The 14,483-nt window shown below is 34.9% G+C and overlaps 1 protein-coding gene across 1 annotated transcript in view; it reads right to left on the reverse strand.

The window, feature by feature from the left end:
* VPS13A (vacuolar protein sorting 13 homolog A (S. cerevisiae)) overlaps window positions 1–14,483 on the reverse strand; it is a 289,570-nt gene that overhangs the window by 104,617 nt on the left and 170,470 nt on the right. The window contains 2 exon segments of the mRNA XM_006891989.1: window positions 7,317–7,599; window positions 10,908–11,011. Of these exon segments, the coding sequence (XP_006892051.1) occupies window positions 7,317–7,599; window positions 10,908–11,011 (387 nt within the window).

Below are 14,483 nucleotides of genomic sequence, written 5' to 3' on the forward strand. Positions count from 1 at the left end.
GTACAGGAGGAGACTGCCCCTCCTTCTTCAGCAGAGCATCTGATGGATTTGAACCACAAACTCTGGTATTCGAACCACGTACCTCTGGAATTGCAGTGCAGATTCTTGCCACTAGGCCACTAGAGCTCCCTAATAGCTTGTATTTTTAAAATAAACTAGAGTAGAATATAAAAAGTTTTTAACAAAAATTGAAACTCGTTGACAGTAAGTTGGGATCAATTGCTAACTCTCCATTGGGTTTCAAGGTTGTAAATCAAAAAAGAGAGATTATGCACCATTCTCTCTGAGACACTAGTAGAGTCAAAACACCAGAGAAGTACAGCTCCAGGGCAGCAGCGCAACCCCCCTATACACTCCATATTCACAAGAACTCTCTCAGCTCTAAGTTAGATCCTATGTAAGTTTTGTTAATGTGGGGCCAAATTTCACTTTAAATCCTCAATTCCTAAATGGTGCCTGGCACAGTAGTGCATTGTTTCTTAACAAGAACTTTTCATTCCACAAAAAGATAGGGCAAATGACAAAAGTAACTTAAGATACAGAACTGTATATAAATTTGTAGGAACAATTATTTAATATATACTTCATATAGAGAAAGCTCTAGTAAATATTACTAGATAACAATAAGTAAGAAATAAATTAATTTCTTACAACATACGAGAATGAAAACAACATAGGAAAATCTTTGGGACATAGCAAAAGCAACACTCAGAGGTCAGCTGGCAGCAATAAATTCACACATCAAAATGAAATAAAAACCAAAATCAATACTACTTAACCACATCTCCAAAATTTAGAAAAAGAAGAATAAGCAAACCTTTCAGTCTCCAAAAGAAAGGAAGGAAAATGAGAAGAAAAGCAAAGAAACAGAAAAAAAAAAATTAGAAAAAGAATCCATGAGACTAGAAGATGGTTCTTTGAAAAGATTAGTAAAATCAAGAAGCTGCTGGCAAAACTAACATGAATATGAAATGAGTGATTTCACAAAACAGGCGTAATTAAAAGGATAACAGATAACAGGAATACTATGTACAACTGTCAACAAAAATGAAAACCCGAGGAAATGAATGGTTATCCATTTATGCACTGCTTATCTAAGCTAACATACACAGATTTAAGAAAAAAAAAATCTGAACAGACTCATCACAAAAGAAGGTATTGAACAGGTGTGAAAAACACTCCCAATCAAAAAATATCCCAGATGGGTTCATTGGTGAATTCTAATAACCATCACAGAAGAAGCGATTTTACCCAAACTATTTTACAATATAGAAAAAAATACTCCTACATTGAGACAGTGAATGAATTCTGGTAACAAAGCCAGGCAAAAACACTACTTTAGAAAAAATTACTGACAGTTATCCTTCATGAACATGGATGTAAAAATGTCAATAAAATCACAGCTAATAGAATCTCACATAGTATCTAAAAATTCTTTATGATTATCAAGTGAGATTCATACCAGGTATTCAAGGACAGCTCAGTATTGGGGGAGGGAAGATCTGTGTAATAAATCATTTCAATAAAACAAAAGGACATGATCATCTCATTTGCTGCAGAAAAGGCATCTGACAAGTTCAACACCTTTCAAAGAACTGTAAAGGAAAATAGGAATAGAAGAGAAAGTTTTTTAACAGTATTAAGAGCATCTATACAAAACCAGTGGTCAATATTACTCTCAGTGGAAGGAGACTGAAGGCATTCCCCTTGTGACCACAAACCAGGCAAGGATGCCCTCTATCATAACTCTTATTCAATATTGTATTAGAAGTACCAGTCAGTGTAATAATGCAAGAAAATAAAACAAAAGGCATCCAAACTAGCAAATGGAATTAAAATTATCTCCATCTATAGATTATTTTTAAGAAACTTCACTGCAATCTCAAAGGCATGTAGTTTGAATTCACCAGCTACTCAATGGGAGAAGGATGGACAATCTTCTCTCATTTGATTTACTGTCTCTGAAAATCCTGGAGCTAGAAGGTCAGCTATGGGTTGGTTCAGACTCAGTGTTACACAGCAACAACAAACACACACACACACACACACACACACACACACACTTCCTGAAGATTCAACAAGAAAATTACTATCTAGAGTTAAACAATCAGCAAAGTGGCAGGGTATGAGATCAATATACAAAATTCAGCTGGATCCTCTATGGTAACAAAGAGAAATCTAAAAGAGAATAAGGAAAACAATGTCACCCAAAAGATGACATATTTAGGCATAAACCTAATCAGAGACACAAACCATCCTAACAATAAAGAAAAAAGGCCCACATAAATGGAAGAACATATCATGTTCATGTACAGAAGAATAGTGTAAAAATGTCAATACTAGCCCAAAGTGATCTACAGACATAATACACATTCAATTTAGATGTTGTCTTTATTGAATAAATAGATAAATTATTCACCAATTTCATATGGAAAGCAAAATGATTCTGACAGGCAAAGCATTAAAGATGACAAAAAACAAAACCTTATACTTTCTGGTCTCAAAACTCACTAGGTAGCCAATGGAAACGAAACAGCTCTGTACTGGTATAGTTACACATATATTAGTCAATGGAATATATTTTGCAGAGCTCAGAAACAAATCCATCCACCAATGTTTGACAAATGCCTCCAACTGATCTCTGACATATTACATCCATTAAGCAGTAAAAAGACTTTCTTTAATAAATGATGCTGGCAAAATTAGTAATCTACGGAAACCAGATTCATATTCTACATCATATGTAAAGACTAGGGGGCTTTAGTGGCCTTGGCAGTAAAGGATTGTGCTCCTAATCCTAAGGCCAGGCAGTTGGAATTGTCAATTGTTCTGAGGCAGGAAGGTGGGAATTCTACTCCCTTGTAATTTACAGCCCCTTAAAAACTGGAGGGTCAGCTGTCAGTCAGTTCTGACTCGAAAGCACATAGCAACAACATCAACATGCATAAACTAACAATGGATCAAAAACATAGGCAAAAAATCCTCAAACAGTAAAGATCTTCAAAGAAATAAATTAGGGAGACCTTAGAGGAGTCTTACTCCATGGTGAAGGCTATCAAATATATAAACAAAAAAAATGTATAATTAGCAGAGGATAAACTAGATGATTGAGATATTAAAAAATTTAAACCCTAATGTACATCAAAAACCAATTTACTCAAAAGACTAAAAAGAAAATCTACATACTTAGAAAAAATATTTGACAAAAATGAGAAGAGGAAATAAAAAGACATTTCACCAAAGCAGATATTCAGATGTCTAATACAGTATAAATGTTCAAGATCACTAGCTTTTGGAGAGAGGCAAATCAAAACAATCAGCTACCATCTCACTCCTGTGGCAACAGCAAAATTCAAAAGGGCAGTAAACAAGAAATCCTGATGAGATTGTGGAAATAATGGAACTCCCATACACTGCTGGTAGCAATGTACAATGTAAAGCAGTTTGCTCCTTCCTTAGAAACACGGGAATAGAAGCAGCATTTGATCAAGTAATTACACTACAAGGTAAATATCCCAAAGAAATAAAAGTGGTCACATGAACAGATATATGCACACCAATGTTCACTGTAGCACTAATTACAATAGCAAAGATAAGGAGATGACCCAATGTTCATCAAAGGAGGAACGAATAAAAAAGCTATGGTACTATTCTGCAATGCAGCAAAGAATGATAAAGAATTTGAAAAATATTGCATAACATGGATGAATAGAAAGGGCATTATACCAAATTAAATAAGTCACAAAAGAACAAATAATACACAAGACCATTATTATAAAAAGTTAAGATCTAGACACAGGTACAATCATTCTAGATAGTTATTAGTGATGAGAAGGGAAGTAGAGAGCAAGAAAAGATAACAGGTAATAGATGCTTGTTAAGATGGGTGAAGCGAGAGGTAATACATAAGTCAACAATCAGACACTGAGTATTGTTACTAATGTTATCAAACAAAATGTATTTGAATTATTGAATAAAAACCCCAATACTTCATACATTTTCATTCAAATCACCATTTTTAAGTGTTTAAAAATGAAAAGAATTATATTAACATATTATTATATCCCCTCATATGTTACAATTAAAGGTATACAATGCTTCTCATATAATTATCATTCACTCAAAATGTCAATCTAATCCCAAGAAACATCAAGTAAAGACAAATTAAAGATGCTCCATAAAATTAAGTATCCCTGAGTGCTTAATTCTTAACCACTATATTATGTCAACCATATCGAAAAAACACCAAGCTTTTAACACACATGCACACATACATACACGTTAGTTTTCAGCTTATTAGCAGGGGAAAATTTGTAGGCCAACAGAAGCAGAACTGCAAAGGCTCAGTTACTGCAGAATGGACATGAAGAAGTTCTGCTAACAGTGAGAAGTAACTGTTACCCTTACACATTTTATACCCAGTTGTACAGTTACGTTAAACAGTACACAAAGCAGCAGAAAATGCTAACAATACACAATGGTTAGCTGAAGGACAAAAACTATATCATATTCTTGATCCATATAAAGCCTTACTAAAACAGTAAACACAATAAGGAAAATGGTCAGCTGCCCCAAAGTTATTTATCAAGAAACTTGAAAAACAAGTCTAGTAACAACTCACCTAGCTTATCAATAATGCAGCCATTCTGGGATGTTTGGTTAAACTACCATAAGAGTAAGAATGGTAATTAACATGTAGATCTAAAGCTTGCTTTGCTCTAAATTTTCATAAAGAATTTTTGATTGGAATTTTTTAAAGGCTCTGAAGGATACAAACTTAAGTTGAAAATGCCTCACCAGATTTCACCTGAAACAAAACTTTTAATGCCACTCTCTTCTACCCTAAAAACCACACATGACTTAGAAGTCCTAATTCACAACATAAACAGTCTTCCCAGTATCCTGGAAAACCTACAACCAGGAGACGATAACACAGATGAATGGGATCTTCTAAGACTCAAATCCCTATGCACATCCAAAAACTTCTCCAGTAGGGTAAAAAGGGAAGCCACTGACTGGGAAAAAGTATTCGGTAATAACATACCAGATAAGGGACTTATATCCAGAATTTATGAAATACTTTAGCACCACAACAAGATAAAGGTAAATAATCCAATAGAAAAATGGGCACAGGATATGAACAGGCACTTCACCGAAGACGACATTCAGATGGCTAACAAACACATGAAGAAATGCTCAAAATCCCTAGCCCTAAGAGAGATGCAAATTAAAACAACTATGAGATATCATTTCACCCCAGTCAAAATAGCAAAATTTAACAGAACAGCAAGCAACAAATGCTGGCGAGGTTGTGGAGAAACTGGAACCCTGATTCACTGTTGGTGGGAGTGTAAAATGGTGCAACCCCTGTGGAAAGCAGTATGGCGCTTTCTCAAAATGTTGCAAATAGAGATACCATTTGACCCAGCAATTCCACTACTGGGAATATACCCTGAAGAGACCATAGCTGACATCCAAGCAGATATATGCACACCCATGTTTATTGCAGCTTTGTTCACAATAGCAAGGAGTTGGAAACAACCTAAGTGCCCATCAACAAACGAATGGCTAGAGAAGCTGTGGTATATTCGCACAATGGAATACTATGCTGCATTAAAAAACAAGGAACTCATGCAATATTATTCAAAATGGTTGACTCTGGAGAACATTATGCTGAGTGAAATATCCCAGTCACAAAAGGACAAATATTACATGATGCCACTGTTGTAGAATGGGACTGTCCTTGGGGTTGGGGAGAGACTGAGTAAGATGGGTTCAATAATGTATACTGCACTGAAACAGAGGAGGGAGAAAACTGTTTAAAAGAGATATATAACTAGGTATTTCTGTCATCACAGGAGACTAGAGCGAGGGCTACATGGTGGAGGGGACCTGGGGGAGGGTTTGTAAAACAATGAAAGAATCTTTTCTTACTTTTCCATAATTTTTGACTCATGTACTTATAACTTGTTAGTCAAATTTGTGTCTTCTAGGTTGCAACACCCCCATGATACATCTTCAAGGATATGAACATGTACGGCCAAGCACAATCAATAAGAGTGCATCTAAATTCCAAAAATCAATCTCCATAATAGTCTATGTGTTTCCTACTGCCAAAGGGGCCCTTTAGAGTAGTGAGAGAAGATCTTCACCCTGAAACCCACAGCGTCCCTTTTCAGCAGGAAGTAGCTAAGAGAATACACCATCCCCTTTTCCTTACGAATCAGGGTGAAGTCTCTCTCAGGGAGGAGTGATAGGGAATAGTAAAGGACACACCGACAAAGGAGATTAATCAGAACTGACTTTGACAAGCACTATGGCATTTGGACAAGAACAAACTGGGAGGAGGGTAGAGAGAATAGTGCAACAATGAATGAATGGAAACCCAAAATCTCTGTAAATGTTTATGAAAATTAATAAAATATAATTATAGGGAAAAAAAACCACACACGAGGAAAACTATTTTAAAAAAACACCCAACAACATAGAAATTAATAGAAAAATAAACTAATACATGACAACAGAAACTGTTTTCTTTCATTTGAAAAGCATAGCAAATAGATTATTAAGATTTTTAAGCAGAAAAATTTCTAGGTTATCTATTAAGAGAAAAATTCCCAAGTTATCTATCAAGAGAAAAGAACCAAAATGAATCTTTAAATGAAGATGAAAAGACAAAGTATTTTGTAAGACCTGTAATCATCTCGGGCAATTGACACTACAATTCTATAAATAAAATTCTCACTGGGAGAATATAATATATTGTAAATACAGTTTCCTGTTAATTCTGGTATTTGAATGTTATACAAACTCATTATTAACATAGTTATTTCAAACACTGCTTGCTAGCCATTCTTTATTACTTATAAAATACTTATAAATTAAAAAAATTCAGTAATACAGATTCTGAAACTTTTTTAGTAATATCTTCAGATAGTATAATTACAAACAATTTCTATATCTGTTTTTTAAACTGTATAAGAGAATAATGCAATATTTTCATAAAGAATATATGGCATAGGATATTTATACTAATAGTTTCTATTTATCTCAGTGGTCACAGAATTAAGCTACATCAGTGAAAAAGAAATCTTTCTAAATTGCCTTTATTTATTTATTTACACACACACACACACACACACACACACACAATGACTGAAATATTTCTTTTCTATTTTAAAAATAATAATATTCTTCACCGGCAATATGTTTTTTTGCTGTCCATCTCTTTTTACTGATCATAACTTTAAATTACTAAACTATAAAAGTAAAGACAAGAAACTGGGGTGGGGGAAGGAGGGGGAAACCCAGAATACCTCAATATAATAAGCAATTTTGTATGGAAGAAGGTTTCGGAGCAGAATTGGTGGCCATAAATGGATTATGTACGGTAAATCCCATCCATCTTCTGAATACACTGAAAGAGATGTCAAATTATCTTTTTCAGGGACAATATTGATAATAAACGGTTTCTTGGAAGGGTTTGTATTTATACATTTCTTCCTTAGAAGCAGTCCATCGTTTTTTATAATTTCTTCAAATTCAATTCCTTCACACATTTGATAGCCCTCATCTTCAGGCATCAGAAAAAGGAGTGATCTGCATAAAAGATTAAATGTAACACTTCAAAATGCTTTAAAATAAAGTACATATCAAATTGTATGACTGTTATTTAGAATAAGAAAATACCTCCTTTACTTAACTTTTATATTTTTAATCAAAGTTACTGATATTTAACTTTATCAAAACATATATAGTTGCAAATAAGTGGATGCAATGGCGACAAAATTACTAGATGTTACTTATGTACTTTTGCTCATAATTAACTCTTTCTACATTTATTATATTTCAATTAACATTACTATGTTTTAATCTGGCTGTACTCAAGAATAAATATTTACATATTTTTATATTTGCAAAATTAATTTCTATGACTGTTAAAGCTATCAATGGGCCTTACTATTCTCCTAAATTCTAGTCCTAAATTATTTTTTTCAAAACTTTTTTTTTTAAATTTTATTCTTTTTTGTGTGTACTGTCAAATCAGGTCTGACTGGTAGAGGAGGAGACTGTTTCTCCTTCTCCAGTAGAGCATCTGGTGGATTCGAACTGTGTACCTCTGAGATTGCAGTGCAGCTTCTTGCCAATGGGCCACCAGAGCTCACCTAGTCCTAAAATTTTATCTTCCATATATTTCTGTGTAGATCTAAGGTATCTGGTAGTACCTTAGATTTGCTGGATTAAAAATGAACAGAGCCCTTGAAGCCCACTTCTCTATGGAGCCTTTTTCAGAGACAGCCAGCTACAAGCAGTCTAGACTTTCAAAGAAATTCTTCCTTCTTGACCTACACATAAAATTATTTTTAAATGAGTTACCAGATTTTGTCCATTGTATTTCTAGTTTCTCTCTTTGTCATTCTGCTATGCAGTTTTACTTATAGTATTTATAAAGGTGAAAAATTAATATTCTCTAATTTTAATATTCGATTTATGAAGCCCTTGTAAAGCGCATTATGTTATCAATGACAAGAAAAAACTAAGAATGTGAAAATTAGGGAAGATATTCATAATCAGATGGGGGGGAAAGTAACATTACAAGGTAAGCAGTTGGTGTACTATGTTGCTCTTGTGCTACTGAGTCAGCTAAGAGTCACAGCAGCCTTACAGACGACAGGAAGCCTGCCCTATCCTGCACCCTCCCCATAATCTCCAACATGCTCGAGCCCATTGTTGCTGGGGACCAAGAGCAACACATGCTCAGCAATGTGAGGGTAGAAGAGTGTGGTCAACAACTCTTTTGTGGTTGGTTAGAGGGTGAAACAATTTTCCAAAAAAGTTTTCTTCTTCAGAAAATAAAAGGCAGAGAAACGGGTAAGTTTAAAGGAATGTTTAGGAAACCAATGAGGAAAGAAAGGAGAAGGTTAATGGTAAGAAAGTCTGAATGACAAGAGACAGTAAAATTTTAAAGTTTTAAAACAGAAAATAGCACATCTTCTGATAAAGGAATGAAGAAATACATTTTAATATACTACAGTTAAGATAAAACTTATAAAAATGACATAAAAATCAAAGAGCAAATATATCTACACAAACTGAATCTAGCACATTTCATTTTCCAACATTACACTCTAATCAAACCCCAACTACTCTTACAGAGCTATATAAATCCTACGCTTTTAAAGCTCCTAATTTTTTTTTTCATGAATGTCCTTCCTTAGATTGCACACATTACAGGAGTCACCACTATTCTCCTTTGTACTTCCACAGTCTTCTGTAACTGCAGCTCTTTCTGTAACTCTCTACAGTCCACTGCTTTATAGATTTATCTAACACATTATTCTCTCAACGACACTGCTACCATTAGTGTCAAGTCATCTCTGACTCATGGTGACCCCATATATAAAAAAGAAAAGCAACTGCCAGTCTTTCATCATCTTCACATTTGCTGGTATGTCCAAATCTATTGTTTTGACCCCTGTGTATGTTAAGTACCTTCCAACCTACGGGCTCATGTTCCAACAAAGTGTCAGATTATATTTGTTGTGATACCAGAATTTCCAATGGCTAACTATCAAGAAGTATATCACGAGGCCTGTCTTTTTAGTCTCAGCCTGGACACTCCTCGAAATCTCCTGTGGGTGACCTGCTAGAATTGGAAATACCTATGACATAGGTTCTAGCATAATACAAACATAGAAGTCACTAGAGTACGACAATCTGACAGATGGATATGGTCAAGGGAAATAATGATGCCCAATTCATCTTGATAATTATCAAGTACCTTATATCCCAAATACACTTGATAATTATTTGCTGACTAACTGAAAGACCAGTATATTTAAATTCTATAGATACAAAGGTAACTACTTGTCAGTTTATAACCTTATATTCCAGTACATTTCAATTCTACAGTTACAAAGGTAACTCCTAGTTTATATATACCTTATATTTGATATGTAAGCTTATTGTTGTTGTTTAATGCCGTCGAGTCGTAGACGACTCCTAGCGACCCTATGAACGAACAGCCTGAGGACTATTCGTACACAGAGTTTCCAGAGGCAAGCCATTTTGGAAGTGGATGCCGCTCCTGCTTCCAGATGTAAGCTTATACATATTTATTTAATATAATTATCTATAATATATATATATTTAACCATATATGTAAGATATATATAGCTTTATATTTTAAATGTAAGTGACCAACATCTAAACTGAAAATCCGAGCTCGCTGGTCACTAGTGACTTTAATTAAGATACTGGTGCTCTTGTGTACCAGCAGGTCAGAACCAACTCATAGCTGATCTTCTGGGAGATTTTCAGAGGCTGTAAATCTCATGGAAAGAGACTGCCCTTCTTTCTCATGCAGAGCAGCTGGTGGATACAACTGCCTGCCTTTGGGCAATTCAACTCCATACACTAAGCCACCAGAGCTCCCTTAACTTTGAATAGTTAGCATATAAAATATTTTCTAAAAATTTTTAATCCTCTTTCTAAAAACTATTAAAAACTAAATTATCACTTCATCATAGCATATATACACACACACACACCTATATAATACACACACATATATATATATTTATCTAGAAGCTAATAATCATGGTAAATTAGGCATTTTTGAAAATCATACATATTTATGGTTATGTCAATATTGGAAGTAGTTAAAATTATATTTACTAGCAAAATATAATTTACACAGAGTATATTAAATGCCTTTAAAGTAAACAAAAAAATTCTACTACATCCAAAACCCTACATAAATAGTATCAGTATTACATGAAACATTAGTAATCAGATATGATCAAACCCTCAGTTTAAAAGTAGATATCCAGACATAACTAGAAACTAAAATTTCTAAAAAAGATTTAACAAGAATTAAAGAGATAAAGGGGGAAAAAAAAAGTCACCGGTAAGATTCCAATGGCATGTTGAATTCATCATCAGGTAAAGCAGTTCCCAATAAAACATCTCCTTCATAAACAGACAATGGGACTGAAAAATGATTCCTAATCTGGAGAAAAAAAGATTTCATTTTATTAATTGCAGATTCTGAAGACATTTTTCAAAGCAGCTCACCTAACTAAGCCAGTAAAATAACTACCAGGTAATAATTATCTTGCTCATAGAAAAGTAAAAGGAATAAACAAAATTGTTTATCCAAAGAAATACAAGGATTTTTTGTTCTACAGTTTTACAGAAAAGAGGCAAATTTTTTTAACTCCTAGAAGGAAATAAGGTACTAACTTCTTGACACCAAGATAGAAAGCATTTTTACAGATGTTTTAAATTAGACAAATCATTTAAAAAACAGAAATTAATATTTAAAACATCTATATGATACAGTGAAAAACAAGCTATGGACTTATTAACATCTATGTATTTAATAAATTTTTACTGATCTCAGTAAATCTTTACTGCATGAGATTGCCCATCTATCTACAGTGAATGGCCAGTAGATTAGAACTGCTGACCTTTTGATAAGCAACATAACATAGCTCTATCTCTCTGTCCTAAAACTCACTGCCAGTGAATTGATTCCAACTCATAGCAACCCTTCTGCGGGTTTCCAAGGCTGTACATCTATTTTCACACAAGGAGACGGTCTGTCCTCCTGCAGAGCTGCTGCTACATTTGAAAAGCTGGCCTTTCAGTTAGTAGTACCACAACACACAATGTATTCTTTAATTCATGGACTCGGAAGATAAACAACCAACAACCAATAACAAAACGAATGCAGCTCAACCTTCCTGGCAAGTAAGATCTTGTTAATACTGATCAAAGGACATGCCTTCATATTAACAGATTTGTACAGTCAGAAGTCCTGAAATACCAACAATAAAACAGGATATAACTAGATGACACTCAATAAACTGTTGGAATTCAAATTGATAAAGTAATTTTGGGGAATAATTTTACAAACCTAATTAAAGGAAAAATGCAACTTCATTGAGATTAGTAATTCTTCTAGTTCCAGAGTTACATTACACTAAAAGACATTCATACTCATGATAGCACTGATTTAAACATGAAACTTTAAAAATATTCTTATTCAAAAATGAATATATATAGGTGACATCAGTTAAAAAATAATTTCTATTTATCAATTAATAATTACATTCTAAAAATAGTGTGGTATGTAAGCAAAAAAATAATGGAATAATGTTTACCAATAATCTATTCATTCAAAATGCTAATAAAACAAACATAATAAATGTCTTATATGGAGCTTTGGTGGTGCTGTCCATAGGGAGTAAGGCTAACCAAAAAGTTGTGTATCTCCAGGAGTTCAAATCCCTCATTGATTCTACAGAAGAGAGATAGGCAGTCTTCTTCCATTACCATTTCTAAGAAACCAAGAGCTGGTTCTTTGAAATGGTCAACAAAACAGATAAATCACTGGCAAACTTAACAATCAAGACATAACTAACTCAAATAAGAAATTAAAGAAGTGACAACAGCATGGAATCAAATGAAATTAAATCAGTAATCCTGGAATATTATGGAAAGCTATAAATCTGAAAATCTAGAGGAAACGGACTGAATAGATATGGAGATAGGACATATCCCTGGCCTACACCCTTCCCAATTTTGAACTATGCAGTGTTCCCTTACTCTCTGTTCTGCCTGCCTCCTGGTCCAAGTATAGGTTTTGTGTAAGCATGATCAAGAGTTCTGGGATTTCCATTCTTCTCAGAGTTAGCCACACTTTGTTGTGGTCCACAAAGTCAAATGCCTTTGCATTGTCAATGAAACACATATAGACATTCCTCTGGTATTCCTTGCTTTCAGCCAAGATCCAGCTGACATTAGCTACAATATCCCTAGTACCATGGCCTCTTCTAAACCCAACCTGCACTCCAGAAGTTCTCTGTTGATGTACTACAAAATCCATCTAACATTAGCTACAATATCCCTAGTACCAGGGTCTCTTTTAAACCCAGCTTGTACTTCTGGAAGTTCTCTGTTGGTGTGCTTTTTAAAAAATTATCTTCAAGAGAATCTTTCTTGCATGTGATAGTAATGATATTGTTCAATAATTTCCACACTCTGTTGGATCACCTTTCTTTTTGGAATGAAAAGAAACATAGATGTCTTCCAGTCATTTGGCCAGGTGTTGTCCTCCAGATTTCTTGGCACAACTTGGTGAGCACATCCAGGGCAGGATCTGTTTCTTGAAATATAACAATCAGTATACCGTCAAATCCTGGGACCTTTTTTTTTGCCAATTCTTTCAGAGCAGCTTGAATTTATTCCTTCATCACCACAGGCTCTTGCTCATATGTTGTTTCATGAAATTCTTCTGTGTCCGCCAATTTATTTTGGTACAATGACTCTGTATACTCTTTCCATCTTCTTTTAATACTTCCTGGATATTCTGCTCAAAGCATCCAGGGATGTGTCCTATCTCTATACCTTTTCAATCTAGATTATCCGGGAGGCTGGGCTCTATGAGGAGAAATGTGGCATCAGGATTGGAGGAAAGCTCATCAACAATTTGTGTTATGCACAGATTGTTATCATTATGACATAATCCTGCTTGCCAAAACTGAGGAGGATCTGAAGCACTTGCTAAAGAAGATCAAGAACTGCAGCTTTCAATATGGATTGAAACTCAACATCAAGAAAACATTGTTACCACTGGGCCAACTGACAGCATTATGATAGAAGGGGAAGAGACTGATATTGTCAACAGCTTCAATTTGCTTGGCTCCACAAGCAACACTCTTGGTACGAGCAGCCAGGAAATCAAAAGACAAATTACATTCAGAAAGTCGGCTGTCAGGGTCCTCTCCAGAGTAATGAAGGACAACAATGTCAGTCTGGAGACTAAGGTGTGCCTGATCCAGACCAATTGCTTGTTATGCATCCAAGAACTGGACAATGACTGGGGATGACAGAATTAATGTCTTTGAGCTGTGATGCTGTAGAAGAGTGTTGAATATACCAAGGACCGCTAAGAAAACGAATAGGTTCATCCTTGAGAGGGTTAAATCAGTGTGTTCCTAGGAGGTAAGGATCTGAAGCTTCGTCTGACTTATCTTGGACATGTTACAAGGAGGGAGCAGTCCTTGGAAAGGGAGACATGCTTGGGAAGGTGGAGGGAAGATGACCCTTGATGAGATGGACTGATTCAGGGACTAGGGTAATGAGGGGAGATGTGTGAGAGACAGTAAGATTGGCACAGGATAGAGCAGGGTTTAGGGTTGTTGTATACATAGGCTCACTATGAGTTGCAAGTGCCTCTATGGCACATACCAACAAAAGAGGAAATGGATAAATTCCTAGAACCCCACACCCTATCCAAACTGACAGACAGATAAAGAACACCTGAACAGATCGGTTTAAAAAAAAGAAATAAAGAACCTTGCAGTTCATAAAAAGACACAAACACACAGCACACACACACACACACACAATCCTGGCTGAAAAGCTTCAAAGGTGAATTCTCCCAAATATTGTGAGATGAACTATCATCAACTCTA

The sequence above is a fragment of the Elephantulus edwardii genome, unplaced genomic scaffold, assembly GCF_000299155.1.
Source record: "Elephantulus edwardii isolate Elephantulus edwardi_28Jun2011 unplaced genomic scaffold, EleEdw1.0 scaffold00108, whole genome shotgun sequence".
Lineage (NCBI taxonomy): Eukaryota > Metazoa > Chordata > Mammalia > Macroscelidea > Macroscelididae > Elephantulus > Elephantulus edwardii.